The following is a 27500-nucleotide window of genomic DNA, read 5'->3' as shown; positions in this document are numbered from 1 at the left end:
AATAATACTGTCATTATAGTACTCCAACCCTCAGTACTGTCTGAATAATACTGTCATTATAATACTCAAACTCTCAGTACTGTCATTATAGTACTCCAACCCTCAGTACTGTCTAAATAATACTCCAACCCTCAGTACTGTCTTAATAATACTGTCATTATAATACTCCAAACCTCAGTACTGTCTTAATAATACTCCAACCCTCAGTACTGTCTTAATAATACTCCAACCCTCAGTACTGTCTTAATAATAATCCAACCCTCAGTACTGTCTTAATAATTCTGCAACCCTCAGTACTGTCTTAATAATACTGCAACCCTCAGTACTGTCTAAATAATACTGTAACCCTCAGTACTGTCTTAATAATACTGCAACCCTCAGTACTGTCTGAATAATACTGTCATTATAATACTCCAACTCTCAGTACTGTCATTATAATACTCCAACCCTCAGAACTGTCTGAATAATACTGTCATTATAGTACTCCAACCCTCAGTACTGTCTGAATAATACTGTCATTATAATACTCAAACTCTCAGTACTGTCATTATAATACTCCAACTCTCAGTACTGTCATTATAATACTCCAACTCTCGGTACTGTCATTATAATACTCCAACCCTCAGAACTGTCTGAATAATACTGTCATTATAATACTCCAACCCTCAGTACTGTCATTATAATACTCCAACCCTCAGTACTGTCTTAATAATACTCCAACCCTCAGTACTGTCTTAATAATAATGTCATTATAATACTCCAAACCTCAGTACTGTCTTAATAATACTCCAACCCTCAGTACTGTCTTAATAATACTGCAACCCCCAGTACTGTCTTAATAATACTGCAACTCTCAGTACTGTCATTATAATACTCCAACCTCATTACTGTCTTAATAATACTCCAACTCTCAGTACTGTCATTATAATACTCCAACCCTCAGTACTGTCATTATCATTATAATACTCCAACCCTCAGTACTGTCATTATAATACTCCAAACATCAGTACTGTCTTAATAATACTCCAAACCTCAGTACTGTCTTAATAATACTGCAACCCTCAGTACTGTCTTAATAATACTGCAACCCTCAGTACTGTCTGAATAATACTGTCATTATAATACTCCAACTCTCAGTACTGTCATTATAATACTCCAACCCTCAGTACTGTCATTATAATACTCCAACCTCAGTACTGTCATTATAATACTCCAACCCTCAGTACTGTCATTATAATACTCCAACCTCAGTACTGTCATTATAATACTCCAACTCTCAGTACTGTCATTATAATACTCCAACCCTCAGTACTGTCATTATAATACTCCAACCTCAGTACTGTCTTAATAATACTGCAACCCTCAGTACTGTTCTTAATAATACTGCAACCCTCAGTATTGTCTTAATAATACTGTCATTATAATACTCCAACCCTCAGTACTGTCTAAATAGTACTGCAACTCTCAGTACTGTCTTAATAATACTGCAACCCTCAGTACTGTCTTAATAATACTCCAACCCTCAGTACTGTCTTAATAATACTGCAACCCTCAGTACTGTCTTAATAATACTGCAACCCTCAGTACTGTCTGAATAATACTGCAACCCTCAGTACTGTCTGAATAATACTGTCATTATAATACTCCAACCCTCAGTACTGTCTTAATAATACTGCAACCCTCAGTACTGTCTGAATAATATTGTCATTATAATACTCCAACTCTCAGTACTGTCATTATAATACTCCAACCTCAGTACTGTCTTAATAATATTGCAACCCTCAGTACTGTCTGAATAATACTGCAACCCTCAGTACTGTCTTAATAATACTGTCATTATAATACTCCAACCCTCAGTACTGTCTTAATAATACTGCAACCCTCAGTACTGTCTGAATAATATTGTCATTATAATACTCCAACTCTCAGTACTGTCATTATAATACTCCAACCTCAGTACTGTCTTAATAATACTCCAACCCTCAGTACTGTCTTAATAATACTGTCATTATAATACTCCAACCCTCAGTACTGTCTTAATAATACTCCAACCCTCAGTACTGTCTGAATAATACTGTCATTATAATACTCCAACACTCACTACAGTCATTGTAATACTCCAACCCTCAGTACTGTCTTAATAATACTGCAACCCTCAGTACTGACTGAATAATATTGCAACCCTCAGTACTGTCTTAATAATACTGTCATTATAATACTCCAACCCTCAGTACTAGCATTATAATACTCCAACCCTCAGTACTGTCTAAATAATACTCCAACCCTCAGTACTGTCTGAATAATACTGTCAGTATAATACTCCAACTCTCAGAACTGTCTGAATAATACTGTCATTATAATACTCCAGCCCTCAGTACTATCATTATAATACTCAAACCCTCAGTACTGTCATTATAATACTCCAACCCTCAGAACTGTCTGAATAATACTGTCATTATAATACTCCAACCCTCAATACTGTCATTATAATACTCCAAACCTCAGTACTGTCTTAATAATACTCCAACCCTCAGTACTGTCTTAATAATACTCCAACCCTCAGTACTGTCTTAATAATACTGCAACCATCAGTACTGTCTTAATAATACTGTCATTATAATACTCCAACCCTCAGTACTTTCTTAATAATACTCCAACCCTCAGAACTGTCTGAATAATACTGTCATTATAATACTCCAACCCTCAGTACTTTCTTAATAATACTCCAACCCTCAGAACTGTCTGAATAATACTGTCATTATAATACTCCAACCCTCAGTACTGTCTTAATAATACTCCAACCCTCAGTACTGTCTTAATAATACTGCATGTTTCACCCTGGCTCTGGGACTCTATATGTTGAGCCAGGGTGTGTTCATTCTATGTGTTCTGTTTCTATGTTGGGTGTTCTAGGTTGTGTTTTTCTATGTTTGCCTGTGTGACTCCTAATCAGAGGCAACGAGTGTCAGCTGTAGGCTGGTTGTCTCTGATTGGGAGCCATATTTAAACTGTATGTTTTTCCCTTTGGGTTTGTGGGTTTTTGTTCCGTGTTCGGTCATTGATACCGTGTTGTATTTTGACGCTTTAACTAATTAAAGTCATGTTTGTTCATCACGCTGCGCCTTGGTCTACTCCTTACCTCGATCGTGACAGAAAAACCCACCATGCAACGACCAAGCAGCGTGTCCAGGGGCAGCTCTTGGGCTGGACATGGGAGGAAGCGCCGGGAGAAGAGACGGTGGAGGCGCGCCGTAGAGAGGAGCTACGGCGTGATCAGGGTCGTCGTCGGACGGTCGTGAGGCAACCCCAGAAAATGTTTAGGGGGGGGCACACGGCATGGACGACGGGGCTGACGGAGGAGAAAAGGGGGCGGATCCAGAAGGCCACCAGGCCAGGGATACACCGCCCTGTACGTCCTGTGCGGATGCCTCACACAGAGTGTGTGAGGGTAGGCATTCAGCCAGGACGGGTGGTGGCCGCTCTTCACTCCAAGCCTCCTATCCGTCTCCACAGCCCGGTTCGGCCTGTCCCTGCTCCACGCACCAAGCCTACGGTGTGCGTCGACAGCCCAGCCCGGCCTGTTCCTGCTCCACGCACTAAACCTACGGTGTGCGTCGCCAGCCCAGTCTGGCCTGTCCCTGCTCCACGCACCAAGCCTACGGTGTGCGTCGACAGCCCAGCCCGGCCTGTCCCTGCTCCACAAACCAAGCCTAGCCCGGCCTGTCCCTGCTCCACGCACTAAACCTACGGTGCGCGTCGCCAGCCCGGTCCGGCCTGTTCCTGCCACCCGCACCAAGCCTACGGTGCGCGTCGCCAGCCCGACCCGGCCTGTTCCTGCCACCCGCACCAAGTCTACGGTGCGCGTCGCCAGCCCGACCCGCCTGTTCCTGCCACTGCGCACCAAACCTACGGTGCGCGTCGCCAGCCGGTCCGGCCTGTTCCTGCCACCGCACCAAGTCTACGGTGCGCGTCGCCAGCCCCGACCCGGCCTGTTCCTGCCACTCGCACCAAACCTACGGTGCGCGTCGCCAGCCCGGTCCGGCCTGTTCCTGCCACTCGCACTAAGCCAGGGGTGCGAGAAGTCATCCTGGTAAGGCCCGTCCCTCTTCCACGCACCAAGCCAGGGGTGCGAGTAGTCAGCCTGGTAAGGCCCGTTCCTTCTCCACGCACCAAGCCAGGGGTGCGAGTCGTCAGCCTGGTAAGGCCCGTTCCTCCTCCACGCACAAAGCCAGGGGTGCGAGTCGTCAGCCTGGTAAGGCCCGTTCCTCCTCCACGCACCAAGCCAGGGGTGCGAGTCGTCAGCCTGGTAAGGCCCGTTCCTCCTCCACGCACCAAGCCAGGGGTGCGAGTAGTCAGCCTGGTAAGGCCCGTTCCTTCTCCACGCACCAAGCCAGGGGTGCGAAGTCGTCAGCCTGGTAAGGCCCGTTCCTCCTCCACGCACAAAGCCAGGGGTGCGAGTCGTCAGCCTGGTAAGGCCCGTTCTCCTCCACGCACTCAAGCCAGGGGTGCGAGTAGTCAGCCTGGTAAGGCCCGTTCCTTCTCCACGCACCAAGCCAGGGGGTGCGAGTCGTCAGCCTGGTAAGGCCCGTTCCTCCTCCACGCACCAAGCCAGGGGTGCGAGTAGTCAGCCTGGTAAGGCCCGTTCCTTCTCCACGCACCAAGCCAGGGGTGCGAGTCGTCAGCCTGGTAAGGCCCGTTCCTCCTCCACGCACAAAGCCAGGGGTGCGAGTCGACAGCCTGGTAAGGATCGCTCCTGTTAAGTCCAGTCCTGCTCCAGCCAGCGGGGCCAGACTGGACCAGGGGCACTATGGGGGGGTGTATTGGAGGGTGGTGGTCAAGGCCGGAGCCAGAACCGGCCGCCGAGGAGGTATGCCCGCCCAGCCCTCCCCTGGTTTGTTTAGTTGAGGCGCGGTCGCAGTCCGCGCCTTTAGGGGTACTGTCACACCCTGGCTCTGGGACTCTATATGTTGAGCCAGGGTGTGTTCATTCTATGTGTTCTGTTTCTATGTTGGGTGTTCTAGGTTGTGTTTTTCTATGTTTGCCTGTGTGACTCCCAATCAGAGGCAACGAGTGTCAGCTGTAGGCTGGTTGTCTCTGATTGGGAGCCATATTTAAACTGTATGTTTTTCCCTTTGGGTTTGTGGGTTTTTGTTCCGTGTTCGGTCATTGATACCGTGGACGTCACGAGTCGTGTTTTGTTTTGTATTTTGACGCTTTAACTAATTAAAGTAATGTTTGTTCATCACGCTGCGCCTTGGTCTACTCCTTACCTCGATCGTGACACTGCAACCCTCAGTACTGTCTTAATAATACTCCAACCCTCAGTACTGTCTTAATAATACTGTAACCCTCAGTACTGTCTTAATAATACTCCAACCCTCAGTACTGTCTTAATAATACTCCAACCCTCAGTACTGTCTGAATAATACTGACATTATAATACTCCAACTCTCAGTACTGTCATTATAATACTCCAACCCTCAGTACTGTCTTAATAATACTGCAACCCTCAGTACTGTCTGAATAATACTGTCATTATAATACTCCAACTCTCAGTACTGTCATTATAATACTCCAACCTCAGTACTGTCTTAATAATACTGCAACCCTCAGTACTGTCTTAATAATACTGCAACCCTCAGTACTGTCTTAATAATACTCCAACCCTCAGTACTGTCTTAATAATACTGCAACCCTCAGTACTGTCTTAATAATACTCCAACCCTCAGTACTGTCTTAATAATACTGTAACCCTCAGTACTGTCTAAATAATACTCCAACCCTCAGTACTGTCTTAATAATACTCCAACCCTCAGTACTGTCTGAATAATACTGTCATTATAATACTCCAACTCTCAGTACTGTCATTATATTACTCCAAGCCTCAGTAATGTCTTAATAATACTGCAACCCTCAGTACTGTCTGAATAATACTGTCATTATAATACTCCAACTCTCAGTACTGTCTTAATAATACTCCAACCCTCAGTACTGTCATTATAATACTCCAACCCTCAGAACTGTCTGAATAATACTGTCATTATAATACTCCAACCCTCAGTACTGTCATTATAATACTCCAACCCTCAGTACTGTCTGAATAATACTGTCATTATAATACTCCAACCCTCAGTACTGTCTTAATAATACTGTCATTATAATACTCCAACCCTCAGTACTATCATTATAATACTCCAACCCTCAGAACTGTCTGAATAATACTGTCGTTATAATACTCCAACCCTCAGTACTGTCTTAATAATACTCCAAACCTCAGTACTGTTTGAATAATACTGTCATTATAATACTCCAACCCTCAGTACTGTCATTATAATACTCCAACCTCAGAACTGTCTGAATAATACTCCAACCCTCAGAACTTTCTTAATACTACTCCAACCCTCAGTACTGTCATTATAATACTCCAACACTCAGTACTGTCATTATAATACTCCAACCCTCAGTACTGTCTTAATAATACTCCAACCCTCAGTACTCTCTTAATAATACTGCAACCCTCAGTACTCTCTTAATAATACTGCAACCCTCAGTACTGTCTGAATAATACTCCAACCCTCAGTACTGTCTGAATAATACTGTCATTATAATACTCCAACACTCCGTACTGTCATTATAATACTGTAACCTCAATACTGTCTTAATAATACTCCAACCCTCAGTACTGTCTTAATAATACTCCAACCCTCAGTACTCTCTTAATAATACTGCAACCCTCAGTACTGTCTGAATAATACTCCAACCCTCAGTACTGTCTGAATAATACTGTTATTATAATACTGTAACCCTCAATACTGTCTTAATAATACTCCAACCCTCAGTACTATCATTATAATACTCCAACCATCAGTACTGTCTTAATAATACTCCAACCCTCAGTACTGTCTGAATAATACTGTCATTATAATACTCCAACACTCCGTACTGTCATTATAATACTGTAACCCTCAATACTGTCTTAATAATACTCCAACCCCCAGTACTGTCTTAATAATACTCCAACCCTCAGTACTCTCTTAATAATACTGCAACCCTCAGTACTGTCTGAATAATACTCCAACCCTCAGTACTGTCTGAATAATACTGTCATTATAATACTGTAACCCTCTATACTGTCTTAATAATACTCCAACCCTCAATACTGTCATTATAATACTCCAAACCTCAGTACTGTCTTAATAATACTCCAACCCTCAGTACTGTCTTAATAATACTCCAACCCTCAGTACTGTCTTAATAATACTGCAACCCTCAGTACTGTCTTAATAATACTGTCATTATAATACTCCAACCCTCAGTACTTTCTTAATAATACTCCAACCCTCAGAACTGCCTGAATAATACTGTCATTATAATACTCCAACCCTTAGTACTTTCTTAATAATACTCCAACCCTCAGAACTGTCTGAATAATACTGTCATTATAATACTCCAACCCTCAGTACTGTCTTAATAATACTGCATGTTTCACCCTGGCTCTGGGACTCTATATGTTGAGCCAGGGTGTGTTCATTCTATGTGTTCTGTTTCTATGTTGGTTGTTCTAGGTTGTGTTTTTCTATGTTTGCCTGTGTGACTCCCAATCAGAGGCAACGAGTGTCAGCTGTAGGCTGGTTGTCTCTGATTGGGAGCCATATTTAAACTGTATGTTTTTCCCTTTGGGTTTGTGGGTTTTTGTTCCGTGTTCGGTCATTGATACCGTGGACGTCACGAGTCGTGTTTTGTTTTGTATTTTGACGCTTTAACTAATTAAAGTCATGTTTGTTCATCACGCTGCGCCTTGGTCTACTCCTTACCTCGATCGTGACAGAAAAACCCACCATGCAACGACCAAGCAGCGTGTCCAGGGGCAGCTCTTGGGCTGGACATGGGAGGAAAAGCTGGGAGAAGAGACGGTGGAGGCGCGGTGGAGGCGCGCCGTAGAGAGGAGCTACGGCGTGATCAGCCCGACCCGGCCTGTTCCTGCCACCCGCACCAAGTCTACGGTGCGCGTCGCCAGCCCGACCCGGCCTGTTCCTGCCACTCGCACCAAACCTACGGTGCGCGTCGCCAGCCCGGTCCGGCCTGTTCCTGCCACCCGCACCAAGTCTACGGTGCGCGTCGCCAGCCCGACCCGGCCTGTTCCTGCCACTCGCACCAAACCTACGGTGCGCGTCGCCAGCCCGGTCCGGCCTGTTCCTGCCACTCGCACTAAGCCAGGGGTGCGAGAAGTCATCCTGGTAAGGCCCGTCCCTCTTCCACGCACCAAGCCAGGGGTGCGAGTAGTCAGCCTGGTAAGGCCCGTTCCTTCTCCACGCACCAAGCCAGGGGTGCGAGTCGTCAGCCTGGTAAGGCCCGTTCCTCCTCCACGCACAAAGCCAGGGGTGCGAGTCGTCAGCCTGGTAAGGCCCGTTCCTCCTCCACGCACCAAGCCAGGGGTGCGAGTCGACAGCCTGGTAAGGATCGCTCCTGTTAAGTCCAGTCCTGCTCCAGCCAGCGGGGCCAGACTGGACCAGGGGCACTATGGGGGGTGTATTGGAGGGTGGTGGTCAAGGCCGGAGCCAGAACCGCCGCCGAGGAGGTATGCCCGCCCAGCCCTCCCCTGGTTTGTTTAGTTGAGGCGCGGTCGCAGTCCGCGCCTTTAGGGGGGGGTACTGTCACACCCTGGCTCTGGGACTCTATATGTTGAGCCAGGGTGTGTTCATTCTATGTGTTCTGTTTCTATGTTGGGTGTTCTAGGTTGTGTTTTTCTATGTTTGCCTGTGTGACTCCCAATCAGAGGCAACGAGTGTCAGCTGTAGGCTGGTTGTCTCTGATTGGGAGCCATATTTAAACTGTATGTTTTTCCCTTTGGGTTTTGTTTTGTATTTTGACGCTTTAACTAATTAAAGTCATGTTTGTTCATCACGCTGCGCCTTGGTCTACTCCTTACCTCGATCGTGACACTGCAACCCTCAGTACTGTCTTAATAATACTCCAACCCTCAGTACTGTCTTAATAATACTGTAACCCTCAGTACTGTCTTAATAATACTCCAACCCTCAGTACTGTCTTAATAATACTCCAACCCTCAGTACTGTCTGAATAATACTGTCATTATAATACTCCAACTCTCAGTACTGTCATTATAATACTCCAACCCTCAGTACTGTCTTAATAATACTGCAACCCTCAGTACTGTCTGAATAATACTGTCATTATAATACTCCAACTCTCAGTACTGTCATTATAATACTCCAACCTCAGTACTGTCTTAATAATACTGCAACCCTCAGTACTGTCTTAATAATACTCCAATCCTCAGTACTGTCTTAATAATACTCCAACCCTCAGTACTGTCTTAATAATACTGTAACCCTCAGTACTGTCTAAATAATACTCCAACCCTCAGTACTGTCTTAATAATACTCCAACCCTCAGTACTGTCTGAATAATACTGTCATTATAATACTCCAACTCTCAGTACTGTCATTATATTACTCCAACCCTCAGTAATGTCTTAATAATACTGCAACCCTCAGTACTGTCTGAATAATACTGTCATTATAATACTCCAACTCTCAGTACTGTCTTAATAATACTCCAACCCTCAGTACTGTCATTATAATACTCCAACCCTCAGAACTGTCTGAATAATACTGTCATTATAATACTCCAACTCTCAGTACTGTCATTATAATACTCCAACCCTCAGTACTGTCTTAATAATACTGCAACCCTCAGTACTATCATTATAATACTCCAACCCTCAGAACTGTCTGAATAATACTGTCATTATAATACTCCAACCCTCAGTACTGTCTTAATAATACTCCAACCCTCAGTACTGTCTGAATAATACTGTCATTATAATACTCCAACCCTCAGTACTGTCATTATAATACTCCAACCTCAGAACTGTCTGGAATAATACTCCAACCCTCAGAACTGTCCGAATAATACTGTCATTATAATACTCCAACTCTCAGTACTGTCTTAATAATACTCCAACCCTCAGAACTGTCTTAATACTACTCCAACCCTCAGTACTGTCATTATAATACTCCAACCCTCAGTACTGTCATTATAATACTCCAACCTCAGTACTGTCATTATAATACTCCAACCCTCAGTACTGTCTTCCTCAGTACTGTCTGAATAATACTCCAACCCTCAATATTGTCTTAATAATACTCCAACCATCAGTACTGTCTTAATAATACTCCAACCCTCAGTACTCTCTTAATAATACTGCAACACTCAGTACTGTCTGAATAATACTCCAACCCTCAGTACTGTCTGAATAATACTGTCATTATAATACTCCAACACTCCGTACTGTCATTATAATAATGTAACCCTCAATACTGTCTTAATAATACTCCAACCCTCAGTACTGTCTTAATAATACTCCAACCCTCAGTACTCTCTTAATAATACTGCAACCCTCAGTACTGTCTGAATAATACTCCAACCCTCAGTACTGTCTGAATAATACTGTCATTATAATACTCCAACACTCCGTACTGTCATTATAATACTGTAACCCTCAATACTGTCTTAATAATACTCCAACCCTCAGTACTATCATTATAATACTCCAACCATCAGTACTGTCTTAATAATACTCCAACCCTCAGTACTGTCTGAATAATACTGTCATTATAATACTCCAACACTCCGTACTGTCATTATAATACTGTAACCCTCAATACTGTCTTAATAATACTCCAACCCTCAGTACTGTCTTAATAATACTCCAACCCTCAGTACTCTCTTAATAATACTGCAACCCTCAGTACTGTCTGAATAATACTCCAACCCTCAGTACTGTCTGAATAATACTGTCATTATAATACTGTAACCCTCAACACTGTCTTAATAATACTCCAACCCTCAGTACTATCATTATAATACTCCAACCATCAGTACTGTCTTAATAATACTCCAACCCTCAGTACTGTCTGAATAATACTGTCATTATAATACTCCAACACTCCGTACTGTCATTATAATACTCCAACCCTCAGTACTGTCTTAATAATACTGCAACCCTCAGTACTGTCTTAATAATACTGTCATTATAATACTCCAACCCTCAGTACTGTCATTATAATACTCCGACCCTCAGAACTGTCTGAATAATACTGTCATTATAATACTCCAACTCTCAGTACTGTCATTATAATACTCCAACCTCAGTACTGTCTTAATAATACTCCAACCCTCAGAACTGTCTGAATAATACTCCAACCCTCAGTACTGTCATTATAATACTCCAACCCTCAGTAATATCATTATAATACTCCAACCCTCAGTACTGTCTTAATAATACTCCAACCCTCAGTAATATAATTATAATACTCCAACCCTCAGTACTGTCTTAATAGTAATCCAACCCTCAGTACTGTCTTAATAATACTCCAACCCTCAGTACTATCATTATAATACTCCAACCCTCAGTACTGTCTTAATAATACTGCAACCCTCAGTACTATCATTATAATAATCCAACCCTCAGTACTGTCTTAATAATACTCCAACTCTCAGTACTGTCTTAATAATACTCCAACCCTCAGTACTGTCTTAATAATACTCCAACCCTCAGTACTGTCTTAATAATACTCCAACCCTCAGTACTATCATTATAATAATCCAACCCTCAGTACTGTCTGAATAATACTCCAACCCTCAGTACTGTCTTAATAATACTCCAACCCTCAGTACTATCATTATAATACTCCAACCCTCAGTACTGTCTTAATAATACTCCAACCCTCAGTACTATCATTATAATACTCCAACCCTCAGTACTATCATTATAATACTCCAACCCTCAGTACTATCATTATAATTATAATGTACATTCCACCTTGGGACTTTGGACTGGTGCTTGGTCTACCAACAGATTATACCTTTAGAGTTTTCTACCATGGCCCCCCCAACAAACCTACCCTCACACACAAAACACACACACACATCCACTCCCGGAATGCACACGCACACAGACCTGTATGGAGTTGGCGGACACCCCCCAGGCGAAGTCACAGGGGAAAACTCCCTGAGCTGGTCTGTTCTCAGGCAGCTGGGGAAAGCCATTCTTCTGGATCAACTTCCTGTAACCATCATCACCATCATCATCATCATCATCATCATCATCACCAATCAATGAGTCAATACAAAACTGACTTGTAGAAGTTGGCGGAGGTCTTGGGCCTCCTCTTGAGGTTGTGTGTGTTGAAGTCGACGTAGTAGAGGCCTCTGCGTATATCATACTCTCTGTGCCACTCAAACCCATCCAGCAGGGACCAGTGGGTGTAGCCAATCACATTCACCCCGTCATACTTGATTGCTATGGCGACAAGTTCAAGTTTAGAAAAAAAAACATTGCATAACAGTATGAAATTAGATGCTATTTATACCGAACCAAAATATAAAACGCAAAATGCAACAATTTCAAAGATTTTACTGAGTTACAGTTCATACAGTGAGGGAAATAAGTATTTGATCGCCTGCTGATTTTGTACGTTTGCCCACTGACAAAGAAATGATCCGTCTATAATTTTAATGGTAGGCTTATTTGAACAGTGAGAGACAGAATAACAACAAAAAAATCCAGAAAAAACGCATGTCAAAAATGTTATAAATTGATTTGCATTTTAATGAGGGAAATAAGTAATTGACCCCCTCTCAATCAGAAAGATTTCTGGCTCCCAGGTGTCTTTTATACAGGTAACGAGCTGAGATTAGGAGCACTCTCTTAAAGGGAGTGCTCCTAATCTCAGTTTGTTACCTGTATAAAAGACACCTGTCCACAGAAGCAATCAATCAATCAGATTCCAAACTCTCCACCAAGGCCAAGACCAAAGAGCTCTCCAAGGATGTCAGGGACAAGATTGTAGACCTACACAAGGCTGGAATGGGCTACAAGACCATCACCAAGCAGCTTGGTGAGAAGGTGACAACAGTTGGTGCGATTATTCGCAAATGGAAGAAACACAAAATAACTGTCAATCTCCCTCGGCCTGGGGCTCCATGCAAGATCTTACCTCGTGGAGTTGCAATGATCATGAGAACGGTGAGGAATCAGCCCAGAACTACACGGGAGGATCTTGTCAATGATCTCAAGGCAGCTGGGACCATAGTCACCAAGAAAACAATTGGTAACACACTACGCCGTGAAGGACTGAAATCCTGCAGCGCCCGCAAGGTCCCCCTGCTCAAGAAAGCACATATACATGCCCGTCTGAAGTTTGCCAATGAACATCTGAATGATGTTTGACGGTGGTCAGATGAGACCAAAATCGAGGTCTTTGGCAACTCAACTCGCTGTGTTTGGAGGAGGAGGAATGCTGCCTATGACCCCAAGAACACCATCCCCACCGTCAAACATGGAGGTGGAAACATTATGCTTTGGGGGTGTTTTTCTGCTAAGGGGACAGGACAACTTCACCGCATCAAAGGAATGATGGACGGGGCCATGTACCGTCAAATCTTGGGTGAGAACCTCCTTCCCTCAGCCAGGGGATGGGTATTCCAGCATGACAATGACCCAGAACACACGGCCAAGGCAACAAAGGAGTGGGTCAAGAAGATGCACATTAAGGTCCTGGAGTGGCCTAGCCAGTCTCCAGACCTTTATCCCATAGAAAATCTGTGGAGGGAGCCAAAGGTTCGAGTTGCCAAACGTCAGCCTCGAAACCTTAATGACTTGGAGAAGATCTGCAAAGAGGAGTGGGACAAATCCCTCCTGAGATGTGTGCAAACCTGATGGCCAACTACAAGAAACGTCTGACCTCTGTGATTGCCAACAAGGGTTTTGCCACCAAGTACTAAGTCATGTTTTGCAGAGGGGTCAAATACTTATTTCCCTCATTAAAATGCAAATCAATTTATAACATTTTTGACATGCGTTTTTCTGTTTTTTGTTGTTGTTGTTTTTCTGTCTCTCACTGTTCAAATAAACCTACCATTAAAATTATAGACTGATAATTTCTTTGTCAGTGGGCAAACGTACAAAATCAGCAGGGGATCAAATACTTTTTTCCCTCACTGTATAAGGAAATCAGTCAATTGAAATAAATTCATTAGGCCCTAATCTATGGATTTCACATGACTGGGAATACAGATACCAGTGCATTCAAAAAGTATTCAGACCCGTTTACTTTTTTGACATGTTGTTATGTTACAGCCTTATTGTAAAATTGATTGAAAAAATGTTTTCCCTCATGTAAGTCGCTCTGGATAAGAGCGTCTGCTAAATGACTAAAATGTAAAAATGTAAATCAATCTACACACAATACCCCATAATGACAAAGCGAAAAGAGGTAGTTAGAAATGTTTGCAAATGTATTAAAAATAAAAAACAGAAATACCTTATTTACATAAGTATTCAGACCCTTTGCTATGAGACTCAACATTGAGCTCAGGTGCATCCTGTTTCCATTGATCATCCTTGAGATGTTTCTACAACTTGATTTGAGTCCACCTGTGGTAAATTCAATTGATTCAACATGATTAGGAAAGGCACACACCTGTCTATATAAGGTCCCACAGTTGACAGTGCATAGCAAAGCAAAAACCAAGCCATGAGGTTGAAGGAATTGTCCGTAGAGCTCCGAGACAGGATTGTGTCGAGGCACAGATATGAGGAAGGGTACCAAAAAATGTCTGCAGCATTGAAGGTCCCCAAGAACACAGTGGCCTCCATCATTCTTAAATGGAAGAAGTTTGGAACCACCAAGACTCTTCCTAGAGCTGGCCGCCCAGCCAAACTGAGCAATCGGGGGAGAAGGGACTTGGTCAGGGAGGTGACCAAGAACCCAATGGTCACTCTGAAAGAGCTCCAGAGTTCCTCTGTGGAGATAAGAGAGATAAGAGAGCTTTCCAGAAGGACAACCATCTCTGCAGCACTCCACCAATCAGGCCTTTATGGTAGAGTGGCCAGACAGAAGCCACTCCTCAGTAAAAGGCACATGACAGCCCGCTTGGAGTTTGCCAAAATGCACTTAAAGGACTCTCAGACCATGAGAAACAAGATTCTCTGGTCTGATGAAATCAAGATTGAACTCTTTGGCCTGAATGACAAGCGTCACGTCTGGAGGAAACCTGGCACCATCCCTGCGATGAAGCATGGTGGTGGCAGCATCATGCTGTGGGGATGTTTTTCAGCGGCAGGGACTGGGAGACTAGTCAGGATCGAGGGAAAGATGAACGGAGCAAAGTACAGAGAGATCCTTGTTGAACACCTTCCCCAGAGCACTCAGGACCTCAGACTGGGGCGAAGGTTCACCTTCCAACAGGACAACAACCCTAAGCACACAGCCAAGACAACGCAGGAGTGTCTCTGAATGTCCTTGAGTGGCCCAGCCAGAGCCCAGGCTTGAACCCGATCGAATATCTCTGGAGAGAACTGAAAATAACTGTGCAGCAATGCTCCCCATCCAACCTGACAGAACTTCAGAGGATCTGCTGAGATGAATGGGAGAAACTACCCAAATACAGGTGTGCCAAGAATGTAGCATCATACCCAAGAAGACTCAAGGCTGTAATCTGAATATTTATGTACGTTTTTTTATTGTAATACATTTGCAAAAATTTCTAAAAACCAGTTTTTGCTTTGTCATTATGGGGTATTGGGTGTAAATTGATGAGGGGGGAAAACTATTTAATCAATTTTAGAAATAAGGCTGTAACGTAACAAAATGTGGAAAAAGTCAAGGGGTCTGAATACTTTCCAAATGCACTGTATGCATCTGTCGGTCACAGATACCTTTAGAAAAAAAAGTAGGGGCGTGGATCAGAAAACCAGTCAGTATCTGGTGTGACCATTTGCCTCATGCAGCGCGACACATCTCCTTCGCATAGAGTTGATCAGGCTGTTGATTGTGGCCTGTGGAATGTCCCACTCCTCTTCAATGGCTGTGCGAAGTTACTGGATATTAGAGGGTGGAAGTTGCTGTATACATGCTCAATGGGTGACATGTCTGGTGAGTATGCAGGCCATGGAAGAAGTTGGACATTTTCTATGTTCATTCAAATTGCCATCGATAAAATGCAATTGTGTCTTTTGTCCGTACCATAACCGCACCTCCACCAAGGGGCACTCTGTTCACAATGTTGACATCAGCAAACCGCTCACCCACACGACGCCATACAATTGGCCTGCAGTTGTGAGGCCGGTTGGACGTACTGCCAAATTCTCTAAAATGACGTTGGAGGAGGCTTATGGTAGAGAAATGAACATTCAGTTCTCTGGCAACAGCTCTGGGGGACATTCATGCAGTCAGCATGCCAATTGCACGCTCCCTCAAAACTTGAGACATCTGCGGCATTGTGTTGTGTGACATAACTGCACATTTTAGAGTGGCCTTTTATTGTCCCCAGCACAAGGTGCACCTGTGTAATGTTCATGCTGTTTAATCAGCTTCTTGATATGCCACACCTGTCAGGTGGACGGATTATCTTGGCAAAGGTAGAAACGCTCCCTAACAGGGGATGTAAACAAATTTATGCACAACATTTGAGAGAAATAAACGTTATGTGCATATGGAACATGTCTTGGATGTTATATTCCATCTCATGAAACATGGGACCAACACTTTACATGTTGCGTTTCTATTTTTTAGTTCAGTGTAGATGATGAGGACCACTTCCTTATTTTACTTCCTGCTTTTGGACCACAAACCGATGAAATAAACACATAAAAAAACAGACCAGTGGTTCTCCAACCTCTCCTCAGGAAGTCCTTCCTTGTATTGTGATCTAGTCCAGGGCCCTTTACCCACAAAGCATCTCAGAAAAGGTCCAAGGAATCCTGTCCAAACCTTTTTTAAGACAAAAAAAAAAAAAAACTCTGAGCTCAGAGTAGGTTTTAGGATGACGTTAAATAAAAACTCTGATAAAAGTTTATCTCAGTTGGTAATCACGATACTTTGAGGTAGCGCAAAGGAAAGATGGAGATGATGCTCAATTACATTGTTGCAAAAATAATGAGGAATAAACCAATCACGATGAGGCATCGGCCAGCTGCTCTATAGCACTCAGACAATCACTGTGAATTTGACTGTACATCAAATGTTGCAATGGTAAAACCTTTGATACAGTAACTGTCATTTTCGCCTGACTCAATCACTTCGCCTACTTTTAATGATTGTCTAATATGTTTGAAGCATAAACCTTATTCAACCTTAACGTGATAGGCATTGCACTAAATCATCCAGTATGTTGCTGGTTGAAAGAGGAATGTTGATGGTGTTACTTTTATGTCGACACACTCGGCACTCCCGTTTAACAACTCCACACCGCTTTGTCACAGTAGGCATCGTGTCACTTCTAGACAACGTTGCTTAACAACGTTAGAAAAGTCTATCATTTTCATCAAACACAATCAAAGTGAACATAAAACCCTGGATGCCTTCAATTGCCCAACTTACAGTGGGGAAAAAAAGTATTTAGTCAGCCACCAATTGTGCAAGTTCTCCCACTTAAAAAGATGAGAGAGGCCTGTAATTTTCATCATAGGTACACGTCAACTATGACAGACAAAATGAGAAAAAATTATCCCGAAAATCACATTGTAGGATTTTTAATGAATTTATTTGCAAATTATGGTGGAAAATAAGTATTTGGTCAATAACAAAAGTTTCTCAATACTTTGTTATATACCCTTTGTTGGCAATGACACAGGTCAAATGTTTTCTGTAAGTCTTCACAAGGTTTTCACACACTGTTGCTGGTATTTTGGCCCATTCCTCCATGCAGATCTCCTCTAGAGCAGTGATGTTTTGGGGCTGTCACTGGGCAACACGGACTTTCAACTCCCCTCCAAAGATTTTCTATGGGGTTGAGATCTGGAGACTGGCTAGGCCACTCCAGGACCTTGAAATGCTTCTTACGAAGCCACTCCTTCGTTGCCCGGGCGGTGTGTTTGGGATCATTGTCATGCTGAAAGACCCAGCCACGTTTCATCTTCAATGCCCTTGCTGATGGAAGGAAGTTTTCACTCAAAATCTCACGATACATGGCCCCATTCATTCTTTCCTTTACACGGATCAGTCGTCCTGGTCCCTTTGCAGAAAAAACAGCCCCAAAGCATGATGTTTCCACCCCCATGCTTCACAGTAGGTATGGTGTTCTTTGGATGCAACTCAGCTTTCTTTGTCCTCCAAACACGACTGAGTTGAGTTTTTACCAAAAAGTTCTATTTTGGTTTCATCTGACCATATGACATTCTCCCAATCCTCTTCTGGATCATCCAAATGCACTCTAGCAAACTTCAGACGGGCCTGGACATGTACTGGCTTAAGCAGGGGGACACGTCTGGCACTGCAGGATTTGAGTCCCTGGCGGCGTAGTGTGTTACTGATGGTAGGCTTTGTTACTTTGGTCCCAGCTCTCTGCAGGTCATTCACTAGGTCCCCCCGTGTGGTTCTGGGATTTTTGCTCACCGTTCTTGTGATCATTTTGACCCCACAGGGTGAGATCTTGCGTGGAGCCCCAAATCGAGGGAGATTATCAGTGGTCTTGTATGTCTTCCATTTCCTAATAATTGCTCCCACAGTTGATTTCTTCAAACCAAGCTGCTTACCTATTGCAGATTCAGTCTTCCCAGCCTGGTGCAGGTCTACAATTTTGTTTCTGGTGTCCTTTGACAGCTCTTTGGTCTTGGCCATAGTGGAGTTTGGAGTGTGACTGTTTGAGGTTGTGGACAGGTGTCTTTTATACTGATAACAAGTTCAAACAGGTGCCATTAATATAGTTAACGAGTGGAGGACAGAGGAGCCTCTTAAAGAAGAAGTTACAGGTCTGTGAGAGCCAGAAATCTTGCTTGTTTGTAGGTGACCAAATACTTATTTTCCACCATAATTTGCAAATAAATTCATTAAAAATCCTACAATGTGATTTTCTGGAGAAAAAAATTCTCAATTTGTCTGTCATAGTTGACGTGTACATATGATGAAAATTACAGGCCTCTCTCATCTTTTTAAGTGGGAGAACTTGCACAATTGGTGGCTGACTAAATACTTTTTTCCCCCACTGTATAGTCATGTCCAATTTAGACATTTTATTTTTTACTAATGTTATATTGCGCTCCAAAGGGATAACTTGAAATAACATGATACAGGTTAATGAAATAATAAAAATAAAAATATGTGATTATTTAGTAGTCTAGCGGTTATAAGTATTTAGGCATATCATGTGAATTAGGCCTCGTGTGAAATCATTGTCAAAAGCGCAAGCGATACTATTACATATTTGTCTAGATTATTTATGGGTTGATCATATAGAAATATCAAAGCATTCTTTCAACAACTCCAAAGCAATTGCCTGTCTATGGTGCAGGAACCACCGACTCACTGCATTTTTTCTATTATCAAGACACCTGCTGGTAACTCTTAACTGGTTAGGACAGCTTTTATTTTTACCATCAGAGTAGGAGTAAAACGTCTCAATGCTCAGCACTTATGACCATCAGGTTCTACTCTGAGACGCTTTGTGGATACGGCCCCAGAGCTAGCGCGACTGATTCTTGTCAGGTATTCATCAAGCACTTGGACTAGGTGAATCAGGTGAGTTAGCTCAGGGCTTAATTCTGAAACATCTGGGGGTCACCGAGGAGATATATGAGAACCACTGATCTAGACAATCTAGAAAGGGGGTTATTTGTTGGTTAAAAGTTTGGGTTCAGAGACAGGGGGTGGAGGAGGAGGAGGAGGAGGAGGAGGAGGAGGAGGAGGAGGAGGAGGAGGAGGAGGAGGAGGAGGAGGAGGAGGAGGAGGAGGAGGAGGAGGTGGAGGAGGAGGATGATGAGGAGGAGGAGGAGGAGGAAAGTGATAGGTGGATATAGAGCAGCAGAGAAGGAGAGCGAGGGGGGCCCTGGTCAGCAGAGAAGGAGAGCGAGGGGGCCCTGGTCAGCAGAGAAGGAGAGCGAGGGGGGCCCTGGTCAGCAGAGAAGGAGAGCGAGGGGGCCCCTGGTCAGCAGAGAAGGAGAGCGAGGGGGGCCCTGGTCAGCAGAGAAGGAGAGCGAGGGGGCCCTGGTCAGCAGAGGAGGAGAGCGAGGGGGCCCTGGTCAGCAGAGAAGGAGAGCGAGGGGGGCCCTGGTCAGCAGAGAAGGAGAGCGAGGGGGCCCTGGTCAGCAGAGAAGGAGAGCGAGGGGGCCCCTGGTCAGCAGAGAAGGAGAGCGAGGGGGCCCTGGTCAGCAGAGAAGGAGAGCGAGGGGGGCCCTGGTCAGCAGAGAAGGAGAGCGAGGGGGCCCTGGTCAGCAGAGAAGGAGAGCGAGGGGGCCCTGGTCAGCAGAGAAGGAGAGCGAGGGGGGCCCTGGTCAGCAAAGAAGGAGAGCGAGGGGGGCCCTGGTCAGCAGAGAAGGAGAGCGAGGGGGCCCTGGTCAGCAGAGAAGGAGAGCGAGGGGGGCCCTGGTCAGCAGAGAAGGAGAGCGAGGGGGCCCTGGTCAGCAGAGAAGGAGAGCGAGGGGGCCCTGGTCAGCAGAGAAGGAGAGCGAGGGGGGCCCTGGTCAGCAGAGAAGGAGAGCGAGGGGGCCCTGGTCAGCAGAGAAGGAGAGACGAGGGGGGCCCTGGTCAGCAGAGAAGGAGAGCGAGGGGGCCCTGGTCAGCAGAGAAGGAGAGCGAGGGGCCCTGGTCAGCAGAGAAGGAGAGCGAGGGGGCCCTGGTCAGCAGAGAAGGAGAGTGAGGGGGGCCCTGGTCAGCAGAGAAGGAGAGCAAGGGGGCTATAGCTAATAGGGTACTATTTCATTTACATTTACATTTACGTCATTTAGCAGACGCTCTTATCCAGAGCGACTTACAAATAGGTGCATTCACCTTATAGCCAGTGGGACAACCACTTTACAATGTTTTTTTTTTTTTTTTATATATATTTATATATATATATATATATATATATATATTTTTTTTTTGGGGGTTAGGGTTAGGGTTAGGCTTCAGGCCCCAGTGTTGGCAGCCAGTGACACTAACAGTTCATCATCTAAAACGTTCAGTGTTTGTGTGTTATTAATGCTACTCACATTTCAGGGTCTCCATAATGAACCTTTTCAGGTAGAACATGTTCTTAGAGTCCTCTGTCTTGATCTCTCCCTGGACAAACCTGGTGTTATGTAGTAATTACAGGTATTAGTACAGTTCATAACATAACACAGACTACAGTTCATAACATAAACTACAGTTCATAACATAAACTACAGTTCATAACAGACTACAGTTCATCACATAAGAGACTACAGTTCATAACATAGACTACAGTTTATAACATAGACTAAAGTTTAGAACATATACTACAGTTCATAACATAGACTACAGTCATAACATACTACAGTTCATAGCATAGACTACAGTTCATAACATAAAATAGACTACAGTTCATAACAGACTATAGATCATAACATAGACTATAGATCATAACATAGACTACAGTTCATAACATAAATTACAGTTCATAACATAGACTACAGTTCAGAACATAGACTACAGTTCATAACATAAACTACAGTTCATAACATAGACTACAGTTCAGAACATAGACTACAGTCATAACACAAGAGACTACAGTTCATAAAATAGACTACAGTTCATAACAGACTATAGATCATAAAATAGACTACAGTTCATAACAGACTATAGTTCATAACATAGACTACAGTTTATAACATAAACTACAGTTCATAAAATAGACTACAGTCATAACATACTACAGTTCATAGCATAGACTACAGTTCATAACATAAAATAGACTACAGTTCATAACAGACTATAGATCATAACATAGACTATAGATCATAACATATACTACAGTTCATAACATAAACTACAGTTCATAACATAGACTACAGTTCAGAACATAGACTACAGTCATAACATGAGACTACAGTTCATAAAATAGACTACAGTTCATAACAGACTATAGATCATAAAATAGACTACAGTTCATAACAGACTATAGTTCATAACATAGACTACAGTTCATAACAGACTATAGATCATAACATAGACTTCAGTTCATAACATAAATTACAGTTCATAACATAAAACAGACTAAAGTTAATGATGTAGACTACAGTTCATAACATAAGAGACTACAGTTCATAACATAGACTACAGTTCAGAACATATACTACAGTTCATAACATATACTACAGTTCATAACATATACTACAGTTCATAACAGACTATAGATCATAAGAGACTACAGTTCATAACATAAATTACAGTTCATAACATAAGAGACTACAGTTCATAACATAGACTACAGTTCAAAACATTAGACAATGGTTCATAACAGACTACATTTACATTTTAGTCATTTAGCAGACGCTCTTATCCAGAGCGACTTACAGTTAGTGCATACATTATTATTTTTCATACCCCCTGTGGGAATCAAACCCACAACCCTGGCGTTGCAAACGCCATGCTCTACCAACTGAGCTACATCCCTGCCGGCCATTCTCTCCCCTACCCTGGACGACGCTGGGCCAATTGCGCGCCGCCCCATGGGTCTCCCGGTCGCGGCCGGCTACGACAGAGCCTGGATTCGAACCAGGATTTCTAGTGGCACAGCTAGCACTGCGATGCAGTGCCTTAGAACAATGCGTCACTCAGGAGACACAGTTCATAACATCATAAAAACAGCATAATAACATAACAGCATAATAACAACATAATAACATGATAATGTAAGTCGCGCTGGATAAGAGCGTCTGCTAAATGACTAAAATGTAAATGCATATAACATCCTAAGAACAGCATAATAACATCGTATGAACATCATAACAACATCATAATAACAGCATAATAACATAATACAGTGCATTCGGAAAGTATTCAGACCCCTTCCCTTTTTCCACATTTTGTTACGTTAGTCTTATTCTAAAATGGATAACAAATATCATCATATATATATATCATCAATCTACACACAATACCCCATAATGACAAAGCGAAAACACGTTTTAAAAATGTTTTGCAAATGTATTACAAATAAAAAACAGAAATACCTTATTTTCATAACTATTCAGACCCTTTGCTATGAGACTCGAAATTGAGCTCAGGTGCATCCTGTTTCCATTGACCATCCTTGAGATGTTTCTACAACTTAATTGGAGTCCACCTGTGGTAAATTCAATTGATTGGACATTATTTGTAAAGGCACACACCTGTCTATATACAGTTGTGGTCAAAAGTTTCGAGAATGACACAAATACACATTTTCACAAAGTCTGCTGCCTCAGTTTTGATGATGGCAATTTGCATATACTCCAGAATGTCATGAAGAGTGATCAGATGAATTGCAATTAATTGCAAAGTCCCTCTTTGCCATGAAAATGAACTTAATCTAAAAAAAACATTTCCACTGCATTTCAGCCCTCCACAAAAGGACCAGCTGCCATCATGTCAGTGATTCTCTCGTTAACACAGGTGAGAGTGTTGACGAGGACAAGGCTGGAGATCACTCTGTCATGCTGATTGAGTTAGAATAACAGACTGGAAGCTTTCAAAGGAGGGTGGTGCTTGAAATCATTGTTCTTCCTCTATTAACCATGGTTACCTGCAAGGAAACACGTGCCGTCATCATTGCTTTGCACAAAAAGGGCTTCACAGGCAAGGGTATTGCTGCTAGTAAGATTGCACCTAAATCAACCATTTATCGGATCGCCAGGACCGACTCCTAAAGTTGATTCAGCTGCGGGATCGGGGCACCACCAGTGCAGAGCTTGCTCAGGAATGGCAGCAGGCAGGTGTGAGTGTATCTGCTCGCACAGTGAGGCAAATACTTTTGGAGGATGGCCTGGTGTCAAGAAGGGCAGCAAAGAAGCCACTTCTCTCCAGGAAAAACATCAGGGACAGACTGATATTCTGCAAAAGGTACAGGGATTGGACTGCTGAGGACTGGGGTAAAGTCATTTTTTCTGATGAATCCCCTTTCCGATTGTTTGGGGCATCCGGAAAACATCTTGTCCGGAGAAGACAAGGTGGGCGTTACCATCAGTCCTGTGTCATGCCAACAGTAAAGCATCCTGAGACCATTCATGTGTGGGGTTGCTTCTCAGCCAAGGGAGTGGGCTCACTCACAATTTTGCCTAAGAACACAGCCATGAATAAAGAATGGTACCAAAACATCCTCCGAGAGCAACTTCTCCCAACCATCCAAGAACAGTTTGGTGACCAATGCCTTTTCCAGCATGATGGAGCACCTTGCCATAAGGCAAAAGTGATAACTAAGTTGCTCGGGGAACAAAACATCAACATTTTGGGTCCACGGCCAGGAAACTCCCCAGACCTTAATCCCATTGAGAACTTGTGGTCGATCCTCAAGAGGCGGGTGGACAAAAAAAACCCCACAAATTCTGACAAACTCCAAGCATTGATTATGCAAGAATGGGCTGCCATCAGTCAGGATGAGGCCCAGAAGTTAATTGACAGCATGCCAGGGCGGATTGCAGAGGTCTTGAAAAAGAAGGGTCAATACTGCAAATATTTACTCTTTGCATAAACTTAATGTAATTGTCAATAAAAGCCTTTGACACTTATGGAATGCTTGTAATTATACTTCAGTATAACATAGTAACATCTGACAAAAATATCTCATAGCACTGAAGCAGCGAACTTTGTGAAGACCAATACTTGTGTCATTCTCAAAACGTTTTGACCACGACTGTAAGGTCCCACGGTTGACAGTGCATGTCAGAGCAAAAACCAAGCCATGAGGTTGAAGGAATTGTCCGTAGAGCTCTGAGACAGGATTGTGTCGAGGCACAGATCTGGGAAAGGGTACCAAAAATGTCTGCAGCATTGAAGGTCCCCAAGAACACAATGGCCTCCATCATTCTTAAATGGAAGAAGTTTGGAACCACCAAGACTCTTCCTAGAGCTGTCCGCCCGGCCAAACTGAGCAATCGGGGGAGAAGGACTTTGGTCAGGTGTGTGCCTTTCCAAATCATGTCCAATCAATTGAATTTACCACAGGTGGACTCCAATCAAGTTGTAGAAACATCTCAAGGATGATCAATGGAAACAGGATGCACCTGAGCTCAATTTCGAGTCTCATTGCAAAGGGTCTGAATACTTACGTACATAAGGTATTTCAGTATTTTATTTTAATACATTTGCAAAAAATGTATAAAAAACCTGGTATCACTTTGTTATTATGTGGTATTGTGTGTAGATTAATGAGGATTTGTATTTATTTAATCCATTTTAGAATAAAGCTGTAACGTAACAAAATGTGGAAAAGGTCAAGGGGTCTGAATACTTTCCGGATGCTTTCTGAATGCACTGTAATCAACAGAAGCACATTAGACACATAAAGGTTTCATAATTCATAAAGGTCATGTTAACTGACTGATATTACCTCACAGAACAAAACATATACGATATCTTAAACCTGTATTAACCTCAGATGTTATTTTAGTTTATCCCTATACCCCATTAATTTCCCCATAAGAATGGCTGAACGAACCAGTGGTTGTCCCACTGGCTATCATAAGTTGAATGCACCAATTTGTAAGTCGCTCTGGATAAGATGATGTAAATGTAAATGTAAATGTAATTCCAAGATGGCATAGCAGTGCGGTCGTGTTTTCTGTAGTGTCCTCATGTAAATAGCCTGTTTTTAGTTTTTATGTCTTTTTCGTATATATTTCTCAATCTCACTTTCCATCCTTTAACTAAATATACTTTCCTGCAACCCGCCTCACCCAATGTGGAACGGATTCTGTTGTTTCTTCATACATTTTTATCCAGAACCTCTGGCTGAAACTAGCCAGCTAGCCAGCTAACTAGCTACTTGCTATTAGCCACCGTTTAGCGGTCTTCACCATTGTCCGTGGCCGTGGCCTGCACTACCTATCGAGCCAGAGCATATCGGATTTTCTGCCGGAATCACTGAATCACTGGACCTTAACACCGGATCATTGCAACTAGCTAGCTGCAACCGAATGGCTGTTGTCGTGTTGGCTATTCACCACTGTCCTGAAGCTAACCCCAGTTAGCCTTGAGCTAGCCTCGAGCCAGGCACATCTCCCGGCTATCTACCTCTCTGTCAACCGGACGGGACCTCCTGGTGTTGACACGGAGCCCCACCGATCCATCACGACTGGTCTGCCGACGTAATCATCTGATGTGGTTTCAACAGGCTTCCCGTTGCGACGACCACGAAGATCCATCTGCTAGCCCCGGCCCGCTAGCACACGCAATCAACAGCCGTGCCTCCAGCTCGCCTGTAGCGTAGCAGCCACTGAACTGCTCCCGGACTCACCTATTGCTGTTCACTGGACCTTATGACCACTCAGCTACACAGCTGATGCCTGCTGGACTGTTCCTTTATACGGTACCCCATCCTGTTTAGCCTCAGCTCAAACTTTCGTCGCCATGACCAGCTGTTGTCTTAGCTCTCTCGAATAGCACCTGTGACTGCTTTATGCCTCTCTCCCATGTCAATATGCCTTGCCTATTGCTGTTTCGGTTAGTTCTATCTGTACTTTTTCAATGTTGAGCCCCAAGTCCAGCTCAACCTGCCTCAGATAGCTCTCCTTTGTCCCACCCCCCATACAAGCGGAGACCGACTCAATCGGTGCCTCCAGTGATGCTATCTCTTTCATCTTTACCCAACGCTTAGGTTTACCTCCACTGTACTCATATACTTCGATATCCTTGTCTGTACATAATGCCCTGAATCTATTCTACAACGCCCGGAAATCTGACCCTTTTGTTCTCTGTACGCCCAGCCAACGCACTAGAAGACCAGTTCTTAAAGCCTTTAGCCGTATCCTTATTCTACTCCTCCTCTGTTCCTCTGGTGATGTAGAGGTTAACCCAGGCCCTGTAGCCCCCAGTATCACTCCTGCTCCCCAGGCGCTATCATTTGTTGACTTCTGTAACCGCAAAAGCCTTGTTTTTTTGCATGTTAACATCAGAAGCCTCCTCCCTAAGTTTGAGTTATTCACTGCGTTAGCACACTCCGCCAACCCTGATGTTCTAGCAGTGTCTGAATCCTGGCTTAGGAAGGCCACCAAAGATTCTGAAATTTCCATTCCCAACTACAACATTTCCCGTCTAGATAGAACTGCCAAAGGGGGCGGAGTTGCAATCCACTGTAGAGATAGCCTGCAGAGCTCTATCATACTATCCAGGTCTGTTCCCAAACAGTTTGAGCTTCTACTTCTATCTAAAAATCCACCTTTCCAGAAATAAGTCTCTCACTGTTGCCGCTTGCTACAGACCCCCCTCAGCCCCCAGCTGTGCCCTGAACACCATATGTGAATTGATTGCCCCCCATTTATCCTCTGAGTTCATATTGCTTGGTGACCTAAACTGGGATATGCTTAACACCCCGGCTGTCCTACAATCTAAACTAGATGCCCTCAATCTCACACAAATTATCAAGGAACCTACCAGGTACAACCCTAAATCCGTTAACATGGGCACCCTCATAGATATCATCCTGACTAATTTACCCTCTAAATACACCTCCGCTGTCTTCAACCAGGATCTCAGCAATCACTGCCTCATTGCCTG

General features: G+C 43.6%; 1 protein-coding gene across 1 annotated transcript in view; it reads right to left on the bottom strand.

The window, feature by feature from the left end:
- The window catches only part of kl (klotho), a 51918-nt gene that overhangs the window by 20206 nt on the left and 4212 nt on the right, over positions 1-27500 (bottom strand). Inside the window, 3 exon segments of the mRNA XM_045215799.1 lie at positions 11987-12092; positions 12166-12328; positions 20999-21078. Of these exon segments, the coding sequence (XP_045071734.1) occupies positions 11987-12092; positions 12166-12328; positions 20999-21078 (349 nt within the window).

The sequence above is a fragment of the Coregonus clupeaformis genome, unplaced genomic scaffold (genome assembly GCF_020615455.1).
Source record: "Coregonus clupeaformis isolate EN_2021a unplaced genomic scaffold, ASM2061545v1 scaf0518, whole genome shotgun sequence".
Classification (NCBI taxonomy): domain Eukaryota; kingdom Metazoa; phylum Chordata; class Actinopteri; order Salmoniformes; family Salmonidae; genus Coregonus; species Coregonus clupeaformis.
This window is presented reverse-complemented; position numbering and strand designations above follow the sequence as displayed.